This window comes from Manihot esculenta, chromosome 14, assembly GCF_001659605.2.
Source record: "Manihot esculenta cultivar AM560-2 chromosome 14, M.esculenta_v8, whole genome shotgun sequence".
Taxonomy (NCBI): domain Eukaryota; kingdom Viridiplantae; phylum Streptophyta; class Magnoliopsida; order Malpighiales; family Euphorbiaceae; genus Manihot; species Manihot esculenta.
This window is the reverse complement of record NC_035174.2, coordinates 4,380,088-4,401,769: the sequence shown is the minus strand read 5'-3', so window position 1 is coordinate 4,401,769 and position 21,682 is coordinate 4,380,088. Positions and strand designations below refer to the sequence as shown.

Here is a 21,682-nt window from a genome sequence, read left to right as displayed (position 1 = left end):
GGGTAATAGCCACGCAAAACCCCGGTCAACTCCACTCCAATCCAATCCAATCCAATTTGGTACCCAACCTTCAACTATAGCTTATCTTCACCGGCCTACTTTAATGAGCTTCATCAGCTCAAAAAATTTGATTTGATGTCTATTTTCCCATAATATCATCTCCAATTTGGCTATAACTTTGCTCTTTAACTTCTATAAATCTTTCGTCTTCTTACCAAATCCGATTTCATGATTTTTATTTTTTAGGCATTATATGACGTCTCCATTCGTCTATACAAATGGAATTAATATATGCTAAAACAAGAAGATATTTATTTATTTTTTTATTTATAAATAAACATCAAGCAAATAAAAGATAATTAAAAAAAGATTTTCCAATCTTCAGAATTCGAGTTATTGATCTGCATGTAACCCTTCAACCGAAAATGCAATTCAATTCAGTCCACTTTAGTAATGGACATCAATGTAGCTTAAATTAGTTTGTTCTTTGAAGCATGAGATCTTCAAAGGTTCAATTAGGTATTACCTAATGATACATGTTTTCTATAGAGGTGAGTGGCGAAAAATTCAAAGAAAAAAATAAAATAAAATAAAAAAGAAAAGAGCAGGCATGGGCAATTGAGCATCACCTGGATTGTGCACATGTGTTATACATTTGAAAGCAAAGACGGATATTAACGGGTGAAGAGTTAAAGATACCGACATGGTTGGGGAAGAGTTGTCCCGTCTTCGTTAGTACACAAAGAAAATGTGGTGTTTTAAAATTACGGCTGAGGAGACGACAGTGAATGATATATTCCAACTCTTCCTACTGGCCCCATTCCCAAGATTTCGAATCATATATTATCCTCTCTTTATTTTCATGTTTATCCTATGAGTTAACTATTCACTCCTCACTCTACCTTTTAAAAAAATAATAATAATAAAATTTCAATTTAATAGTAAATTACTATTAAATTTCTAAATTAAAGAGTTTATATTTATGAAATATAAGAATGTTTTAATTAAATAATTTTAAATAAAAATAAACCGCTAAATTTTTTAAAATTCAAAAATTTATGCTGATTCTCTCTTAATTTAATAATGTTACAAAAGGTTTATATAACATTTTATATCATGCAAACTGATAACTAAATGATACCATTTCAATTGACCCATAATTTTTATCCTCTTTATTTTTTATATATATATTAAAAAAATTATTTTTTATTGACTTTTTAATTATATTTATATTAAAGACATTAAATTTTATTAAATATTAACTGATATTTTAAAATATTTAAAAAAATAAAATAAAATTATAATAATCAATTTATTTATTATAGTAAAAAAAAAGTTAACAATAATTTTAAAATAATTAAAAATCTTTATAGATCAGAACGAGTATCACAAATAGACCATCTAAAATGGAAAATTTATTCTTTTAATTTTTTAATTACTATATTAGAGTCATTTTACCGAATCATTCAAATATAATTATTTATAAAGTAAAATCTGATATGTAAAAAAAAAAAATTATGGTAAAAGCTCCAATGGGATTGGAAGTGGAATAAGCTCCCTGTTTATCTTATTCATAAGTTATAATGTCTTTAATTTATTACAAAAATAAATTTACTTTCACTTTTTAACATAATCTATTACTTTGTATTGGTGATCTATTTTTCAATCCACATATAAATAAAAATAAAATCATCTTTATGAAATCGGAACAACTTTACATGAAGCTTTTAAATATTAAACAATGGCTCAAAAGGTTTTCGATAAAAGGACGCCACAGCCCAGCATAGAAGGCCCAAAATTAGGATCCCTTATACTGCCAATTTGATCTACGAAACATGAAGGCCGAATGGTCTGCTGACACATCAGTCATCAAATTCAAACCCGAAAAACCAATACTTATCATTGGATCAGGCAAAATTCCAAATGCCACGTAACATGACCAGCAAATTTCTAATTTTACAGGCATAAATTGCAGCAAAGAATAAAAAGTCTGCACAAGAGAAAAGATCATAATTCTTTTCAACATCTAATTTTAGCGCACTTTCTTCCCCTCGTTTTAGTCATTTGACTCATTTCTAAGTTACATAGAAGATAACAAAATACCTAAATCCCTACCCTGAAAGTATACAATGTGAGTAAGCAGATTTGCTGAAACTTTCTCCAGTGATTAGCCGTTTAAATTTCTCAACCTTGCAACCAGCTCATCCTGCAGATCATGCAATAAATCAGAAAAAAGACATGCAGATTTATAGTCAACCTGAAACTCTGCTCCTATACTGATGAGTTATGAGCCCAGCGGGCCAGAACATGACTAGGTAATATAAATAAGTCGAGTCTAACTTCATATGAGTTTTCTACACTTGCCTTCTTTCCTTTCGGTGAAAGACCCCGCTCCTTCAGAAGAGCACGAAGCTTTTCTACTGTTAAACTGTACAATTCCCTATCAGCTTGGCGGCTATCAGATCCCCCTGCACACCCAAAGGCATTTAAAACTCAGAGGACAATACATGTAACGTGAATAGGAGCTGCAAATGAAGGAAATATCTCCATAAAAACTTGCTGACATTTAAGGCAGACAAGATTCTCTAAATGGATAGCATTGAACCCAAAACCATCCTCTCACATTGCTTCCTGTGCGATTTTTAAACCAAGACGTGCTTTTAACTTTCTTTTCCATTAATCTACAATGTCATTGCCATTTTGAAAGCCACATTGCAAATTTACATACCAAAGAAAACAAGGACATTTGGGTTCTGCTGGATATGAATATGTACATAACAATTTACATACATAGTAGCTATTGGTGTATAAAGACAAAAGTTACAAGAAACAAATAATTTGCATGCAAAATCTTAATGGCATCACATGAGGACACTTTAACAGGGGCCAAAACATTTTATTCATTGATTTTCAGGTGGGAACCAGAAACAGATGTTGAATGATCTTTATTGCCATTACCCATTTTTTTAAAAAAAATGATAAACTTATGTACAAAGTGGAGATCAATGCCAACGAAAAACAAAGACTACAAACACTCACCTTGCTCAGAACAAATCTGATTATTGCTTCTCTTAGATGAAGACCTGCCATCCTGAAGCCTTTCTGGAGCGCTGGAAACAATAAAAGGTAACAAGGGTCGAAGAGATTTAACATGATCATGTTTTCATCAGGGAAAAGGTGCAAGGGAACAAAGGATGTTCACAGAGAAATAGAAAAAAGCTGACAAACAGAGAAGGATGGGGAAAATAAAAAATATTTGTGTGTGAATTAGAACAAGCAGTAGGCAATGCTAAAACCATGCCAGTCTGAATCAGACAAGAAAAACATGTAACCATATGCAAGCAACCTATTACCAAATGGCAAGCATCCCTTCATAACAAAGATAAAAGGAATACCGCTTTCTAGAGCCCTCAGCTGCAGTTACTCCCTTCATATCCTTTGAACTGGATTCACCTTTTTGTTTCTTAAGCTGGAGTGATCTAATCAATATGTTTGTTTGATTAGTCTTAATCTGTTGGCCTTCTGTATATACAAGGAGGAGAAATCATTTCTGATTAGAAGTACATTATCCCATAATAAAGAGCCATTCTTTAAGTTATACGACAATATGAGAGAGAGAGAGAGAGAGAGAGAGATTTGAAATTCTTCCAAAGACAACAGTTATGAAGTTGAAAAGAGAAGTGGACCTGGGGGCGATGTGTTGTGCTCACATATATAGACTCGCATCCCACCCTGCACAAAATATTCTCAAACACATGAACAATAATTCATTGTGAAAGAAAATTCTACTGAATAAGAAGTCTAATAATTTAAGGAACAAGGCAACGACCATAGAAGAGTGACCAAAGCAAACAAAATAAATACACAAAAAAGACTAAGAAAAGAAAATAACAAGATCAAGGCTTGAAATATTGGCATGTCTGCAATCAAATGTAAAACACTGAATGAAAACATGACATGTCATGACTCCTGGCTTGATAAAATTCAATGATTAAGCTTCAAATTGCAATCACAAATGCAGACTTTTGGAAATGATTCATCAAAGGTGGGGAAAAAAATCAAACCTCTAAACACATAGATAACAAATCCACATTCTTCAAATAACTTGGAGTTTACCATAGCAAACTGTATGCATTGGAGAGGATAGGCTTGTTCAATTCCTCAAAAAATGTATACAATTTAGGAAAAGTTAATTTAAATCAAATTCTAACCTCACAATTTATTACCCAACAACCACATTACAACAGAACGCTACAACAAAGGCATCAATGTTATCACGTCTATACTCATTCTCACATCACCTGGATAGAACCACTGGGGCATCGTTAATAAAGCTTTCTTAGTATCTTCCACCAGCACAACCGGCAAAAAGATACATGCCAAATAAATAATTTCATTCACCATACAAAATAATCTAACCAAAAATACCATCAATTAAGCTCTTTCTTCCAGGAATTTCATGGTAAGTAAAATAAATAAATAAGATTACGTATGCGCATTTGTAAAGCCAAAAGCATAAACCCCACCTACAATTTGGGGAAAAGTATAAAAATTGCTAATTTATTGAATACCGAACCGCAACTGAATCAAATGACTGGTCTTATTCTCAGTAAAGCAAGTCAGTCGAAAAGAACCAACCCTCCAATAATAAAAAATTTCGACCATTTTTTCTCAGGAATGAAACTGGAAGTACTCAATCAGAAGAAAACTACAACAGCACCAAAAAAAGTTTAAAAAAAAAAAACAATTGAAGAATGAATGCAGCGAAGAAGACAAGAGATTCACCGGATTTGAAGAGAGAACCGTAGAGGATAAGAAGCCTCGAGAAGGAAGGTTAGAGAGGAATTTGGAAACATCAGTAGCCGTTGGATTTGAATCAGACGGCTGAGAAGACGAACCCTCCATTGCACTGACAAAACCCTAACGGGGTATAGAAGACGAGAGAGAGAGGACCAAAGCGTGCGAGTTAAATGGGCGCGACAAGCGAAACTGGCAGTATGGTACTATAGCCTATCCCGCTTCGCTATATCTACGGGCGATATACCGTGTTTGGTTGCCTAGAAGATAGGTGGAAAAATAATTCTCGAGTCCAAACTCGAATGCCTATTTCAAGTATTTGAAATTATCAAATACCAATTTAATAAGTCACTTGTAATTACCGATTACCAAATTATCAATATACTGTTATGAGATATAGAGAATAGAATTTATATAGTTGTGTAAACTTGACCGGAGATAAGAGTGTTTTTTTTTTATTTTTTATCTTTTGTCTGCTAATTATGCCTAACGCCTTTCTACTACAGTATCATTTATTTTTATCACGCAGATTCGTATGTACGAAAACGTCACACTCTTTTTATGCCAGACAGCCATTTAATTTTTTTCGACTGGCATGCAGACAGAGTTGCAAAGTGACTGGATCTGCTGTCGTTTCTCATATTACACCACCGGACTAAACTTCTTCCTACTGGATTTGAGTTTGTGAGTGATCCAGTCCGTTTCGCATGCCCGCATTTGGACTGAAGGTGTTGGATCAGTCTGTCGATTGAGTTTTATGGACTTTGAGCCAATACCGTCTTCTTGAATCCGGTCTCATTCTGAAACGATGAAATCAGATGGTCATTATAAAGTAATTAGTTATTGACATGAATATTGTGTGAAATTTCTTGTAAATTTAGCTCTAATTACTCATCGATCACCTAAAAGTGTAAAATAACAAAAATTTGTTGGTATTTATTTCAAATATTAAAATAACATACTAATAAATATTAAAACAAGATTCAACTTTTATATATATATATATATATATATATATATAATGATACATGAATAGCAATGTAATGGAATTGTCATTCAACTTAATGATAGAAAATGTTATTTTGAATATGTTCGTTATTTTTCATTTTTAACTTATAATAAATTCTTATTATAAAAATAAATATAACAGTAATTACCTTTTATTCTCTCATCTATTATGGAGGATGAAATTTGGCCATGTGTGTGAAAGCCGCCGTATGCAATTAAAATATGGAAACATATATATTTATACATTTATATTTTAATATTAATATTTTCACTTACCATCTCAATTTTAAATTAAAAAAAATTACTTTTAAACATTTAAATTTAAAAAAATGTATTTATTTTAAACACACACTTAAAACTATAAATTTAAAAAATTACTTTTAAACACAGATTTACATAAATTTAAAAAATTTCTTTTAAATACAACTATAAAATAAAAAATTTAATAAAATTATGTTTAAAGATAATGTTTTTTAAAAATTTAAATACTTATTAAATCACAATTAAAATTAAAATATTTGATAGATAAAAGTAATAAATACAAGTGTGAAATAAAAGCTAAACTCCTCAATTTTGTATGAAGATTATAACATAGAGCTTGTAATCTAAAATTTGAATTGTTAAGAATAATAAAAAATTCACCTAAAACTGGATTATTATTTGTAATGATCAATAATTAGTAGTCGATGCTGTCTCATGGTAGTTATAAATATTTTTCTTATACTATGCTCTCCTATCCCTCCTCCGAGGAACCTGAAATCTTGTACTTGCATATTTGAGAATTGAAGGTGCCGCTTTTGCCCCATCAATCACCAGTGATGGAAGAAGAAGAGTTACATCACCAGCATTATCAAATCCTTCACTAATCTAATATAAGATGGGATTAAGACTGCAGCAGGAACACAGAAGTTTACGAAATCTCACTGTATGCTTGTGTGAATTTTCGTCATTCCCTTTGCACCTCCTTTGTTCTTCAGTATATCATCAGAAGAAATACAGAACATGCACTGGTTATTAGTGGATTCAGATTAAATAATCTAAGCTTTCTTGGAAAGCAACCCCCATTTCACTTGATCTGCAACTATTCAAGCAATGATAACAACACATAAGAGCATTGAAATCCCTAGTCTATGTTTTGCATAATTTACCAAAACAATGGTAATAAATCTATGAAAGACTGCATTAAGTTGCTTATAGAGACACTGATTTCTCTAATATGGCATGCATACAGGATGTGCCTTCAGATACAAAATGGTTTTGTACACTGCTGGGACATCGAATGTAACCATCTTTTTCCTTACTTAACAGCAGTCAATTGTTTCTTCCAATCATCTTTTTCCTTACCGCGCTCACATACTACCAACAATCATTATAACAGCACCAAATATGTTTCTTTGAGCTTTACATGAAAATAAAAAACCCTGAAATTTTCATAGAAAGCGTTGCCAAATGGTGCCTATACTTCCTCACATCAATTCTCCCTTTTCCTCTCTGTTGGTTTTGGTATACCACATTTCCTATGCATTGGCAATCCATTTCAAATATATACTCTCATATGAGTTTTATAGCATCCTCTAATTTGACTCCCCAACTCTAAATAAAGACGAGATTCATATAACTTAAGCTCACAATTAGTAATGACTTTTTTTCCTTCAAAAAAGAAATAGTAATGACTTTTCATAGCAGCATATGAGGTTTGACCAGCCAATCAAACCCAATTTAACCAAGCTTTCATCTAGATCATCCATATATCAAATGTATGTATAGTAGTTAGATATATTAGGGAAAAAGCATTTAGCTTTGAGAGTGTTTATTTGATTCACAACAATCTAAATCTCCGTGAGAGTCACACCAATTAAAGTGCAGGAATATCACATATGAGAAAATAATATACAAAATTTTACCAATCAAATTGTACCTTCATATTACGAATAAAACCTTGACACTTGCAGTCAGGATGTTGTGCCTCCAACAGCGAAACAATTGGAAAACAAAATGTTTACATATTTCTGTAACCCAGCTAATTTCAATCTGTAGAACAGCAGGCCAAGTAATTTCCTGTAGCAAAATAGTTTCCAAGTCCAAGCTATCCCATTACATAGAAGCTTACAAAAAACTAGACTGTGTTGGTTTCCTGGGATAAATGCCTCCTATTTGATGCAACATCCTGCCAAGCAGACAAGAAGTTGACAAAGACAAACAACTAAGCTAAACAAATTTACACCCAGTAATATAGAAGAAAAAAAATGCATGCACAGTACTTACCATGTCAGACAGCTGGTCTCTTATGCAGTACATGGACTTTACCATTGTTTCTAGAGTATCTTTAGTTAATTGAAACTTTACTTCCAATTCTCCCGAGTGAGATGGTACATCATTTTGGAGCTGCAAAAGTGCAATTGCTTAAATCCATGCATACAAATCACACCGCCATTATTTTGCAAGCGACGTTTGACTTGAGAATCCACAATTCATGTCAAGCTAAGCTACAAACTTGTTCCAAAATAGAAGCAATTCTTAAAGATACCTTCAAATTTATAACAGCCATGGGTTCAGTCACTTCAGCTGTGTCCTGATTAGCCATATTCCACGTCATTGTCTTCAAGCGGGGCAAAATAACCTGAATAGAAATTATTTGAGATTAGAATTCCAGATTCTTAATCAAGATAAATTTGGTTCTGTACTAAATAATATAATGTTAGACCTGATCTTTGAATACGTCTTCCTGCCATTCTCTCTGAAACTTCTGCAACAAAATTGTTAATAGCCTTTGCAGTTCAGGAAGAACCTCTTTGGGAAATAGCTTTTGAATCTCATCCTTGCTTATATTCTCATAAACACACCTTCTGATCAACATCCGGAGACATACCAATAGCTACAAAGCGCAGAAGTGTAAAAAAGAAAAAAAAAAGTTTAGCAGTTGATTGACCAGAGGAGAAACCATTAGAAGCTGCTCATGGATGATGCCTAAATAAGAACATTAATGACCAGAAGCGGAAGACTTAAAACTATCACGAAAATATACAAAACAATTAATTTTGAGAATAAAATCACAAAAGGTTAAACTTTAAAGCATAAGAAGGAAAGAGAATGAAATACAAATGAAAACCCAAATTACGCCAACAGAAACATAACAGATTGATTCCAATAAAACAGCCGCTCACTTCCAAAAAAAAAAAATGAAATCTTTCAGCAATCAAGGGAGCAAGGCCGATGAACTTGTTTCAGTACTTAATCGCACCCAAAAAATTAAGTAATCAGCAAAAGATTTATAATTTATTAGATGGGAAAGTGAATAGATACAGGATCGAGGTCGGAGTCGTTTTGAATGTTGAGCATGTCGCATATGACCTGACGGTCAGCAGCATCGAGACCGGTCTTTCGGGTTCTCCAGAGAGCTTGAAGTATGTACTCCACCGATTCCTTGGAGTTTGCTCTGACCAATAACGGCAAATGACCCCAAAATGCATGCTCCATCTACAGTCCTAATCAGCTCCTTCATCAATTCGAATACAGTATCTACTGGAAGAAATTGAAGTTCTCTACCGCCCTAACTTTGCAGCAATTCAAGGAACTAGTGCATTTCTTGGCACTGTTTCAATCTTCACAGTCTGCCTCCCTTTCTAATGGTGGAGGAGAAGGATAGAGGCGCGACGTCGTTCCTGCCTAGAGGCTGCCCGCCTGCCCCCGCCTAACTCTTTGTTTTCGCTCGTGTTAAGCGTCAAGGCATGCCGCATAAGTTGCTCAAACGTTTTTCTGTTTTAGGGCCACGAGTTTGGAGATTAAGGAAAATATATGTGATTTAATATGTTTATTTTAATTAAATATTAAAAAAATTTTAAAATAAAATTAACATCCATTTTTCCCCGCAAATAATATATGTTTGTCCAGTGATTTTCATCCTGATAAAAATTCAAATTGTCTTAAATTAATTTTAATATTTTACTGCAACTTGTTTTCTCGATTTTATTGCTTTGCCATTTTTTTTCTCAATTTTATTCTTCATTCTAATATTATAATATTTGAATTAATTATCAATTAATCAAGCAAATTTTATATGAAAAAGTATAGTATTTTTTTTCCTAAAAAAACATTTTTTTTTACATCGTTGACACTTCTTTAATTCATTCCCACGTGAGAAACAAAATTGTACAACTTTTTAACACGCTTAATAAAATTAGTGTGCAAATATCTCTTCGGTTCCAATCCCTTTTGTTATATATGAAGAATTCCTCATTGAAAATAAATTTAAAGAATGAGAAATCAATACATTACATATATAATCAATAATAAAAAAAATATTATCTAAATATTTTCTATTCCAATTTTAATCACAAAATTCAACAGGAAACCATAAACAGAATCAGCAATCTATATTGACAAAAAAAAAAAAGGATGATTCTTAATTTTCGAAACTCAAGAAGAATTCATTGGCTAAAATTCCAATCAATGATTCACAGTAACACAGCTGACACACAGGCATCAAATATTCCAATCAAGGATCCAAGGACCACGTATACATGACCATCGCATCCATCAGCAAAATCCCAATCATCAAGCTCTCGTTTTCATGGTGATCTCTTTGTGATTTCCCTGCGAGCGGTAGGCAGTCTACAAAGAACCTCTCTAAGGCCATGCTGACAACGATCACGCTAATAACGTTGTTCGATGGATCCAGTCGTTGTAGCTCCTCTATACTTGATGGTTATGGTGATTATATTATCTATGGACGACGAGTTTGACACATTATTATGATGGAGTGGTGCATACTAATTAATAAAAGAGTAAGGCAGTATTTGTAAAAGCCAACAGATTAACAATCTCCATTTTCTGGGACTCTAGATTTAAGGCAGAGAGAGGAGAGAAGAAGAGAAGAGGAGAAGCTGAGAAAATTTCAACCATTGATCGGTGTGGAGCTCCAGCAGTTGGCTCCTCTGCTTTTGGATGTAAGAACTTGTTGTTCTTGATCTGTACGATTTTTATTTATATTTGGTTAAATTCTTTTCGAATTTTCTTTGATTGTTTATTTTGAGATGAGTTTGGAGGATTGTTTTTGCTGTTGGAGAGTAATTCGACACCGGAGTTTGTTGGTTCCGTTGGTTGCTCCATGATTAGCTGAGATTAAAATGGTTAAAAGTGAGTTATATGTTACATAGCTATTCGTCGATGACTATTCAGTGAATTGTTAAAAAAATTAAAAAAAGACAGTGTAAATGTATTAAAATAAAAAAAAATATGGCATGTCCAGTAAAAAACAAAACGATGGAATTACACAAAAGAGTAATGTAATTTGAGAAACTATTCCATTTTATCATATTTGCGCTCTAAATTAAAGCGTAAGAAATTTTACATTTAAAAAATATGAAAGCTCTTGAAAATTAAAAGAATAAAATATAATATTTTTTATATTTATTTAAATATACTTACAAGTGATCGTATACATCTTAAATAATTTTATTCATCTTTCTTACTTTCTAATAAATATAGTTTTAATTGATGTATAAAATTAATTTTACAATAAATTATATACAATAATAATATATATATTTTTAAAAATATACGATTAAAAAATATAATTAATATAATTAAAATTAATAAATTTTATATTATTTTTCTTAATATTTTTTCAGTAATATTATTTTAACATTAATTTATTTTTAAAATTAATAAAATTTAATTTTTAATACGTATTAAATAAAAACATATTTATTAAAAGAAATAATGGTAAAGAATAAGTACATTTTATGGGTTGGGGACTAATAATAATAATTATAATAAAAAAGAACCCCTGGGAGAAGTTTTGAAACAACCCGTTGAGACAGCCAGGAATAAATTTCTAGGGGAAGAGGGCCGTTTTCTCAGGCACAGGATAAGCAAATGGCACCGCACGATGTCCGCCGCCCGTTTAAGAGAGCCGCGATCTCCGATCAGCAGAGACGGAGGGATCTGACGCTGCAGCGGCAAGCTCAGAGCCGCCGCGACGCTCAACTACAAGCTCGTTGCTTAGCCTCCACCGTCCTCTCTTTCCAATCCCAAAGCACTGAACCCGAACAGGAGCCGGACATCGAACTCGAACCCGAATCGCTAGTCGATTTTCTACCTGATCAAGAAGAATCCGGAGCTTCGTCAAAAGATCTGGATGTCCGTCATGCGTCGAAGCTCAAAGGAGCGGAGGCTCGCAAGTGGTTCGCGAGGCAGCTTATGCTTCCGGAGTGGATGATCGATATCCCCGACTGCTTGGCGCAAGACTGGTCGGTTTTCTCTCTCATTCTCTCCTATTTTTCTCACGTAGATCGACTCTGAACAGCGACTACTTGCTGTAGGTATGTATTCGCGAGGCCAGCTGGCAAACGATGCTTCGTTGTCTCTTCTAATGGAACCACAGTTAGTCGGCAAAGGAATGGCTCCATCTTGCATCGTTTCCCATCTGCTTTACCAAATGGCGCTAAGATTAGAGATGCATCGGGGCCTTCTCAATCTTACTCTATACTGGACTGCATATTCCATGAGGTACACAATTATTATCATATATCATAGATTCTGTATTTTTCACTTCTTTAGTAGTAATTAATTAATTACTCTTGTTGTTTTTGGTTTGTTATATTGGGTTGAAGCGGGACCAAACGTACTATGTGATAGACATGGTTTGCTGGCGGGGTTACTCTCTTTATGACTGCACCGCTGAGTTCAGGTTTTTTTGGTTGAACTCGAAGCTTGGTGAGACCGGGGCTTGTAATCCTCCTTCTTTTTACCATAAATACAGATTCAGTACAGTTCCCATTTACAATTGTGACCAGAGTGGTTTATGGTCTGCGTATACAGGAGCAGTGCCTTATGTTAAGGATGGTTTATTGTTCTATAACAAGTAAGTCCTTTTGTCTTAAATTATAGTTTTCTTGTTCCTTCTCTTGTTACTTTTGGCTGAAATATGCTCAAGGTCATGTATTGTTACTTCTTCGCACCAAATTTTAAGTTTAGAAGACTGCCAGGTTGAAGAAATGAAGAGTTGTGTTTCTAGATTGCAGGTTCAAATGCAGTGGACTTCTTTGTATGTGGCTTGATGTGGGGTGAGCTGCTTGCCAGTATTTTAAGGGTGACACCTGCTCCAAGGCCAGCAGGTGCCAATCTTTTGGCTTTCAGTTCTGTACTCCCCTTAAGGAATAGTTCCTAGGTTAGACTTAAAGATTCATACGTTATTTTCAAATTACATAAGCTTTTAATCATATTAACTAGTGTAGGATTCAGAGATCTTTCCATTGTTGTCTCACCAATGTTTATTGGTAATTAATTAGCTAATTTATGCTTCCATCAGGAGGTATCATGACGTTATGTTCAATCGAGATGGACATATTCTCTATGAGAGATTGCCAAGCATAGTTCTCATACGAAAATTAGAGAGGATGATAGGTGCTTTTTATGTGTGTTTCTTTAAAAGCTATCTGGCACCTTTTATTTGGGAAGGAAGTACTATCCTATCTAAAATGTTTAGGTAATAAAGAGTGTCACATCAAATAGTATGTTCTAGGTGTATGCATTCCTTTAGCTAGGTACTTTCCGGAATGGTGCTCATGTAAGCAATATCTGTGATTTAGTTGTCCTGTTAAATGGGTTTAATACATCTTGTATTTATTTGTAATACCGAAATTTCTTTAGAGTAACAATTGCTGACCTGTTCATCTACATCACGCTGATTCTCTGTCAGGCATGCACACTATCAAACAGGAAATACACCTCTAGCATTAGTCTGGAAAGATGAGAACTGTAGCCAGTATGTTATTGACACAGACAGTAAAGGGCAGGTTCCAAGCCAACAACAGGTACTTGCAGGAGCTTTTCTTAAACCTAGCATCCCCTCCCCCTCCCCCACCCCTCTTTCTCTCCTTTCTTCCCCCTTTTGCTTTGTTGGTCTTAAGATTGCTTGTTGCCATGACTAGGTAGTTTTGGAGCTACAAGATGATGGACAATTGGTTACATCTGATGATCCTTCTGTGGTTTTTGGCTGCTTAGACTTGGATTTTATTCAAAAGGTTTGATATATATATATATATATATATAATCAGTTTCATCTATGGTTTTGTATAATTTAGCTTGCTTTGGTTCCTCTCTCTATATTATTTCAAACATTATTCTTTCCAACTCTTTAGACAGGGCTGCATTCAGGAAATCTTTTACGTTTCACTGTTAGTGATGGAGGTTTGAGTTTTGTGGATGGAAAACTTGAGAAGGTGGACTTACATTATCTTGGCAAGGTTAATAGGGCACGTGCTTTTGCAGATAGTTACTCTAAGGTTAGTAGGATATGTACACTCTATACTTCATAATGAATTCTGTACTGATCTTAGGTAATGATTCTACTGTGTGTAATAGATGCTAGAGCCTTGATAGTCTATGAATAAAGGAAAGAACTGGTGTTTGTTCAATTCTTGGTATGCCGTTGGATTCCTGGGCATGCTTTCTCATTAATATATTCTCTCTCATTTTGCCTGCTAAATGTTGCATGATTAAAACAAAATGACAAAAGTAGAGATCTAGGTTTAGTTTCACCATTGCCTTTTCTTCTGTGTTTAGTTTTACCATTGCTTCGTATAGTGATTAGTTTCACTGCTCTTGGAATAAAGATCAATGTTTTGTCAATGTGCAATTAGCTATTTTTGTGTGTTTGCAATTAGCTATTTTTGTGTGTTCACATGTAAATTTTTGTGTGTTCACATGTAATTTTTTTGCTTACCATTTTGTGGTGACAGTATTTACTGGCTTGCTTGACGTTAATGTCCTGAAAAACACTTGCAGATTATGTTTCAGCACACTGTTCGGCATTCCCCTTTAAAAATTGATGATCTGGTAGCATCTATTTGCTCATTAGATGATCAACAAGGCAAACCTTGTGACACTGAGATGAGTGGTTGATGGTGTTTGTTTCCCCGTGGTTCTGATTGAAAAGGTGAAAGACCTAAAATAGGTCGGCGAAGCAGATCCCAGCCTTGCAGCTCTTGGGTTATCACAAGTTCACAGTGCCGCATTCATTGACAGATGATGCAGAAAAATGCCACGTAATTGACATGTTGTGTCTATTTGAGTTTTATTCTTGGTTGGGTTTCATGCATATAAAAGCTTCTCCCTTGGCTGTTTCCACAGATCAGCGTACATTTCAAACCATCAGTTGGAACTTTTGAATGTTGGTAATATGTTATGACGCTCTTGTACAGGATATGGAAGTGATTTCAAGGAAGACATTCTGCTTTTATTTTTTTTTTGTTGACAATAAATGAATACATTCTACTCCACGCGTAAGAACCAATAGATATGATATTACCCATCCCATACGAGTACTGGAAAACATGGTCTCAACCTTGGTAATACCCACTTTGCTAAAAACTGAAATTACTGCAAGTTCTTTTGTCACGAGTTAAAACAATGTTAGACCATGATATAGTTTTTCTTTTTGTTTTTACCCACTAAATATAACTACCTAGTTTTTTTTTTATTCAATTATCCTTTATAAATTTTAAAAAAATTAAGATGAAAATAAAATAAAGTAAATTTATCTGTATTACACGGAAAGAGTAAATTATAGTTTGCCCTTCGTCTTCTCCAATCCTAAAATCACATATTAGGATCTATAGTATGAAGAACATTCTAACGCGAGCCTTTTTTTTTTTTTTTTTTTTTTTTTTTTGAAAAAAACTCACTCTCTCCAAAGGTGAGGATTTTGATCGCTCGAGGTAATCAATGAGGCCGCAAAATGAATAGTTGGAAAAGAAACTAGTGGAAAAGTTAGAAAAGCAACTAGTGAAAAACTGAACAGACGTTGAAACAAGAGGCGGTGAAAACAAAACCTTGCCAATGGCTTCTGCAGTGACTGGTTTTAGAATGTATTATACAATACACTCGTGCACCTTCAAGTTAACTTTTACTTAAATCATGGAGAGAAACAAAAACTCATTCTTTATACCATAATTCAAAAGAGAGATCTCATTAAATAACGTAGCGAACTCTGAAGCACAAGCAAGATTGCAAACCTCTTCCGAGTAACTATCAATAGAAGCATCAGAAATGGTTGGATCAACTATGAAGTCAAATAGTTCTCGAATTGTCAAGACAGCTATATTACGTTTCTTGAAAAAAAATCCTACATTCCACCCATGATTGATCAACTCATTTCTAAAAGCAAAATGTAAAAACATAATCACAACCATATGTCCTTGAGAAAAACTTACAGGAGCATGAATACAATCTAAGACCAAAAAATCGTAATTAAAATATTAAATAAAGAAACTGTTAAACTCTTTCTTCTTTTCTCCAAATAACATTCTAATAGAAGCACAACTGTTACCATATCATTTCCAATAGAAATCCCCTGTTAAACCCTCCAGCCTGATCAACCCAAATTATAAATCCCAAAGGCTAAAATATGTATCAGAAGATTCAACTTGACAACTAAGTTTCTACAACATCCACACTACTAAGTACTAATTACAAATTACATAGTTGCTTTAATTAAATTAAACAAAAATAAATGAATTACTAAAAATGTCTAGACAGACCTCCACATGACCTTCACGTAACTTAACCAAAGATAAGGCAGCATCCTTAAAGCGAGGTGCAGCCCAACCAGCCTTTCCTATAACAATATCAATCAAAAGAATAGGTCAATAGTCTAACAAACTCTAAAATCCTCATTGTACATAGAAATGGTGGCGGGGAAGGCAGGATGGGTGGGAGAGAAAGAGAGAGAGGAAACAGAAGAAGAGATATAAGATAACTTGAGATCATTGCCTTTAATATATACTTAAAGCAACAAGAAGAGCTAAAGGGCAAATAGTTGAAAGGAGGATACTTGTGCCAAGTACCAACTCCACAAGGCCACATAATTTGAAAAATGGCAAAAAGAGAAGAAATAGAGGCTTGTTGTAAGATGGCTGTGATATGTTAATGAAATTGCATTTCTCCTATATAATACCCTAAAACATCTTTATAGCTAATTTTTTCCATACCAATGAACAAGTAAAAAGACTACTATCACAAGCACACAAAACAGTGCACGATACCTATGAATTCCATGACCAGAACATGAAGTCTCAAAAGATAAGGAGTTGGACACCTAATTCCAGCTGCCTTTAACCTGGAACTCGTGATTTAAAAGATAAATCACATAATATCACATTGAAAAAAAAATTGTACCTAGTTGCATGAATTAATCAATTCAAAGAATAGCACCTGATGTTCTGAGATCCAAATAATAGGGTTTACAGTGCGATCGTAAGCTTAGATAGAGAGAAAGATGTTTCTCTCCTTTTATTCCTTTCCATTTGTCCGCTAGTGACACCTAACAGCCTCTCTGCTACAGTGCCACCTGTCACTGTGATTCAGATCCGTACGTACGAATGTGTCAGAACTCCTCTCCACGTCAGGCGGCTATTTAATTCCCCCGGCGTGCATGCGGGCAGAGCTGCGAAGTGACTGGGCCTGTTGTCCTTCCTCATGTCACATCACCGGGCTGGACTTCTTCTTACTGTACTTAGGCTCGCGGGCGACCTGGCTTGCCCCGCGTGTCTGGGTCATGGCCGAAGGGGCAGGACCGGCCTCTCAAAGAAGGCTTCATAGGCTTTGGGCCAGCGCTGTCTTCTAGGGTCCGGCCTTGTCCAGGGGTGGTGAGGTCAGGCGGTCATCAATACCAACCTCCAATTAATAACCTAAAAAATTCATTTCTCCGTCCATGTATAATATGCAAAATAGTCAAGTAGGATGATTTGAAGGAGACTAATTAAGGCATTGTATTGCAATGAAAAATCTGCAGGTAAATGATGCCATGTAAAAGTTAAATATCTTACCTCATAAGCTTCCTTATTTCCTTTTCAGCCCATGTCATTAACATTTTCCTGGGATTCTGCTTACAGTATCCACATCTAAAATGATAGTCACCTTGTACATACCTATCTCGGTCCCTAAAGTTTTTAGAAGTAACAAAATGAATTGAGTGAAAAAGAGTATATGGAGTATAGCATATTCTACTAACTAAAATTAATTTTTATGAAAAAAGAAAACTAGGGAAGTTCACAAGCACAACCAGTAAATTTAACTATGGAATAATATCCAGCATCAACTCCCTCATAGAATGATAGTGGTACAATATCAACATCTTCATTCTCAATCATGGAACTCACTTTGTGATAGCAATATATTCTAAAAAAGATGGAACCTAATTCTAAGTTAACATCGTAAAATTAGAAGTCAAACAAAAAGGATGAATTGAAAGACAACAAAGAGGGGAACACAAAAGGATAACCAATAAAACTATCCATGGCACAAAATCCAGCATCATAACTTCATAACAGAATCTATACCAACATTGTGATAGTCATTTATCTTATCAAAAAGACAAAGGAAGGAAAAAGTGGAAGCTAAACACCAGTGTCTTGGTCACACAACAGTATGGATTTCCTACTTTGTTACTGCTGTAGTACTGAATGCCAATATCTCCAAACAAAAACCTTTACATTACAGTCCTTTTTCCCCCTCAATAAGTTAGAACACCATTCGACTTAAAAACCAAAAATGAAGTTTTGTACACTTTGATAGCAAGTTCCTGACCATCAGATTTTGTTGCATGGTACACGTTTGCCTGTTAATCAAAAGAAAAGTTCAAATATCAGATACTTCATACATGTTGAGTTGGTGAATCCATAGCACATTATTGAAGCATAATATAATCATACCAATAAAGCATAATGGATTTCCAACTACCAAAGTGGTCTTCAAATACCTCTTTTCCAGTCGAAATGCAGCCATTAATGTCATGAAATACACCCCCATTCAGCATTTTGAACAGAACCATGGGAGTTCTAGGATCAATGGCCTAGAAACAACAAAATATAATATATTTCCAGGAGAAAAAAAAATCATCTAGAGAATTATATCATTAAATTATGAGATCAATAAAGTATAAGAACATAGAGGCACAATGACAGCCAATGCGAAACCTATATCAAGACAAATAAACTTATAAGATTACTGCAATTATATAAAAATGAATTAATTCTCAGGTAAGAAAACAAGAAGATAGCCCCCCTATACGTTCCACATGAACACTTGCACAATGTCAACTCAATATACTTCAGGCCAGCAACGTTAGCGCACAGAACATGATACGACATTTAATCAAATTGTATTTTAACAGAAACCTGGGCACACATAAACCTAAGTTAAGCACATAAATTTATCTACATGTAATTGCCACTTTCTTGCTTAAAAAAATGGTAGGTAATAAAGGACGAAGCCACAGGGAGCTTCAACTGATCTTCACCTGCTCCACTGTTGCACGATCTGCTTTCCCAGTAGTTCTAGTTTTCCCAATGGCCATGTCTCGAACACTTTCACGAATTGCAGTTGTCACAGAATTAGACATGCCAAAGTTCAACCTCCCGTCCCACTCTTGCACCATCAATTGAACAATTTCCAGATGAAATATGCACACACAATATAACTTTTTATGATTTCAACAAAGGTTAAAGCATTAGCTAAGCCAAATATATGCATAATACGAATGTTCCGTAAAGAGCCAACAATTAGCAACTTTAAGGAGAGATACTGACACATCCAAAGGCGAAGCACGAATGTGATGAGAGAACTTCTGGTTGCGATTGGAAAGAGGTTGCAGAGTGGAGGAATTAGGACGAGAGTGTACGCCACCATGAGCATTTGCACGTCTGGAGTTGAGAGCAATGATTCCATCTACAGCTTCCTCATCGTCTTTTGAGTCCAACCAATTCAACGCATCTCCAATTTCAGAGCTCGACGACCAAGACAACTCTTTCTCTTCTCCTTCACCATCTTCTCGGTCTTCATTCGCCGGTGGTAAACACTATTTGATCGACTTTTTCGTGTACTGTAATCACCGATTACTAACGCCCTGTTTGGAGGATATTTCTCATGATATACTGTGTTGTACAATGTTTGTCAAGATTATATCATGGTTCTATAACCATTATTTCATTGTTCTAAATAATAATTAAATTATTTAAATACTCTCATTTATTTTTTTATATAATTTAATCACTAATTTTTCATTTTAAATAATTTAATATTATTTTATATTTATTCTAATTCAAAAAAACTATTTAATTTTTTTTTTAAATATTTAATATTATTAAATATTTATAATTGTTAGGTTGGAGATGTTAGTTTAATTAGTTAAAATAAATAGTTATTATAAAGGTAAATTGGTCATATAGATTGAAACATATTTTAATTTGTAACAAAGTTTAGCCATAAAATTAAATGAAGAAATACCATAAATCATGCATATTCATCCACTTAAACAATAGATATAATTTTGTATGAATAAAATAGTATATATTTTTAATAAGAAATAAATGTCATATAATGCATAAAAAAATAACTTATATTTTATTAAAATAGATTGATGAATTGTGAATGGATATGTGGCATGGTTAATGAATCATATCATAAATATAATATAAATAGTTATCCGTAATTTATGACACAATACAATTAGTTACGTATCATATAATATTTTATATTTGTAATTTGTTGGAAGTCAAACTTAAAATAAAAATTGGAAATTAAATTATCAAAAATAATTTAAAAAATTATAATAGATAATATGCATTAACTTGTTATGCATTCAATGAATTTAATTTTTTAAAACAAGTCATAAACGATATAATAGTACTATGGGGGTTAATTATTCGATCGGTTTGATTTAAAATCAAATCGAATTAAATAAATTAAAAATTAAAATTTTAGTATTTATAAAAATTAAACTAAATCGATTTTAATTAAAAATTAAATTCAATTAAACTAATTTGATTCAGTTCGATTTGATTTGATTAATTTAAATTTTTAATAAATTTTTTATTTTTTACACTTTATTTTTAATATTTTAAAATTTAATTAAAATATTTTAATTTTATTTAATCTATTTATATTAGTAAAAATAATATACTATTATCTATAATTGATTCAATTTAATTTTTTTAATTTTTTTATGATTAAAATCGAATCGAACTAAAATTATAAAAAATTTTAAAATTAAAAATTAAATCAGACTGAAATAAATAAAAAATCAAATTAAAATTTTAAATTAATTCAATTCAATTAATTTTTCCAGTCTATTTGACTGATCTAAAAATCTTTTCTATACAAATAACAACTTGCACGAAATAGTTATTGCTCCATTTATCTTGCACGAAATAATTGTAAAATAAAAAATATATATTATTTTGATTAATTAATTATTGCTCCATTTATCTTGTACGAAATAACTTATTAAAAATGTATTCTATTAAAATAAACTTTCAAGAAAATAAGTTTTTATCATTCATTCATTTAAGCTTTAAATAATAATACTTTTACCAAACAAAACACTAAAATTTGTATGAAAAGTTATTGGCGAAGAGAGCTATTAGATATTCACAATCTTACGGGATAAATACGGATGCCCTTTTGTTGGTGTCCGTTGAAACAACCAGAAGCCTTTTTATTTTCCCGGATCTGAGCGTATCGATTGGGCCGCCTGGACTTCTTCTACTTGTGGGCCTACCCTTAAATACGTCGCATCTTTCATTTTCTTAGTCATTTCTAGAAAAGCCATTGGGTTATCTTATTTCTATATTTAATTAACTTGTCTATCCTTTTTAATTGGGGAATCTTGTTTCTACTTGTGGGTCCACCAAGTAAATCGCATGGCTGTCCCTCTTCAGATCGCGATAATATCTACATGTTGAAAGTCCACATACAATACAGCTCCTCATACCACGACAAATTGAGGATTAGAAAGTCCTTATTTTAATCGTGCTTCATCATGCATCACGTACACATGTTTCTGACCTGCTTATATTTTTACCCCTCCTTTAAT

The 21,682-nt window shown here is 33.3% G+C and overlaps 4 protein-coding genes across 5 annotated transcripts; 1 reads left to right on the top strand and 3 right to left on the bottom strand.

The window, feature by feature from the left end:
- Positions 1-1,874: 1,874 nt before the first annotated feature.
- Positions 1,875-5,089, bottom strand: LOC110630815. 2 transcript variants are annotated; one of them, XM_043950052.1, is made up of 6 exons: positions 4,786-5,089; positions 3,687-3,732; positions 3,354-3,522; positions 3,040-3,110; positions 2,365-2,468; positions 1,875-2,206 (listed from the first exon to the last, which is right to left on the bottom strand). In XM_043950052.1, the coding sequence occupies exons 1-6, from the start codon at positions 4,903-4,905 to the stop codon at positions 2,168-2,170; spliced, it is 549 nt and encodes a 182-aa protein (XP_043805987.1). In that variant the 5' UTR covers positions 4,906-5,089; the 3' UTR covers positions 1,875-2,167. The 2 variants fall into 2 exon arrangements, with proteins under 2 accessions (XP_043805987.1, XP_021634100.1); XM_021778408.2 differs by having other exon boundaries at positions 3,396-3,522; positions 4,786-5,080.
- Positions 5,090-7,584: 2,495 nt separating this feature from the next.
- On the bottom strand, positions 7,585-9,540 carry LOC110630803. Its single transcript, XM_021778389.2, has 5 exons — positions 9,109-9,540; positions 8,510-8,680; positions 8,333-8,425; positions 8,071-8,190; positions 7,585-7,972 (listed from the first exon to the last, which is right to left on the bottom strand). The coding sequence occupies exons 1-5, from the start codon at positions 9,280-9,282 to the stop codon at positions 7,922-7,924; spliced, it is 609 nt and encodes a 202-aa protein (XP_021634081.1). The 5' UTR covers positions 9,283-9,540; the 3' UTR covers positions 7,585-7,921.
- Positions 9,541-11,581: 2,041 nt separating this feature from the next.
- LOC110600344 (snurportin-1) lies at positions 11,582-15,053 on the top strand. The gene is made up of 7 exons (XM_021737180.2): positions 11,582-12,056; positions 12,129-12,315; positions 12,420-12,670; positions 13,508-13,622; positions 13,740-13,832; positions 13,950-14,093; positions 14,596-15,053. The coding sequence occupies exons 1-7, from the start codon at positions 11,683-11,685 to the stop codon at positions 14,710-14,712; spliced, it is 1,281 nt and encodes a 426-aa protein (XP_021592872.1). The 5' UTR covers positions 11,582-11,682; the 3' UTR covers positions 14,713-15,053.
- Positions 15,054-15,486: 433 nt separating this feature from the next.
- Positions 15,487-21,418, bottom strand: LOC110599818 (serine/threonine-protein kinase RIO1). Its single transcript, XM_043950396.1, has 10 exons — positions 21,368-21,418; positions 19,394-19,666; positions 19,109-19,234; positions 18,569-18,661; positions 18,348-18,427; positions 17,637-17,750; positions 16,854-16,927; positions 16,314-16,426; positions 16,139-16,209; positions 15,487-16,059 (listed from the first exon to the last, which is right to left on the bottom strand). The coding sequence occupies exons 1-10, from the start codon at positions 21,416-21,418 to the stop codon at positions 15,720-15,722; spliced, it is 1,335 nt and encodes a 444-aa protein (XP_043806331.1). The 3' UTR covers positions 15,487-15,719.
- Positions 21,419-21,682: the final 264 nt, after the last annotated feature.

Excerpts from the sequence above, each read along its gene's own strand:
- LOC110630815 (XM_043950052.1), bottom strand. The coding sequence starts at position 4,905 with ATGGAGGGTTCGTCTTCTCAGCCGTCTGATTCAAATCCAACGGCTACT. Across the intron at positions 3,733-4,785 it reads CGGTTCTCTCTTCAAATCCG|GGTGGGATGCGAGTCTATAT; the intron begins GTGAATCTCTTG and ends TATTTTGTGCAG. Across the intron at positions 3,111-3,353 it reads GAAGGGATGCTTGCCATTTG|CGCTCCAGAAAGGCTTCAGG; the intron begins GTAATAGGTTGC and ends TATTGTTTCCAG.
- LOC110630803 (XM_021778389.2), bottom strand. The coding sequence starts at position 9,282 with ATGGAGCATGCATTTTGGGGTCATTTGCCGTTATTGGTCAGAGCAAAC. Across the intron at positions 8,681-9,108 it reads ACGACTCCGACCTCGATCCT|CTATTGGTATGTCTCCGGAT; the intron begins GTATCTATTCAC and ends TGCGCTTTGTAG. Across the intron at positions 7,973-8,070 it reads GAGACCAGCTGTCTGACATG|GATGTTGCATCAAATAGGAG; the intron begins GTAAGTACTGTG and ends TCTGCTTGGCAG.
- LOC110600344 (XM_021737180.2), top strand. The coding sequence starts at position 11,683 with ATGGCACCGCACGATGTCCGCCGCCCGTTTAAGAGAGCCGCGATCTCC. Across the intron at positions 13,833-13,949 it reads ACTTGGATTTTATTCAAAAG|ACAGGGCTGCATTCAGGAAA; the intron begins GTTTGATATATA and ends CCAACTCTTTAG. Across the intron at positions 14,094-14,595 it reads TTGCAGATAGTTACTCTAAG|ATTATGTTTCAGCACACTGT; the intron begins GTTAGTAGGATA and ends AAACACTTGCAG.
- LOC110599818 (XM_043950396.1), bottom strand. The coding sequence starts at position 21,418 with ATGGCTTTTCTAGAAATGACTAAGAAAATGAAAGATGCGACGTATTTA. Across the intron at positions 19,667-21,367 it reads AAGATGCGACGTATTTAAGG|TGTTTACCACCGGCGAATGA; the intron begins GTAGGCCCACAA and ends TCGATCAAATAG. Across the intron at positions 16,060-16,138 it reads TTTCTATTGGAAATGATATG|TTACGATTTTTTGGTCTTAG; the intron begins GTAACAGTTGTG and ends TTAATATTTTAA.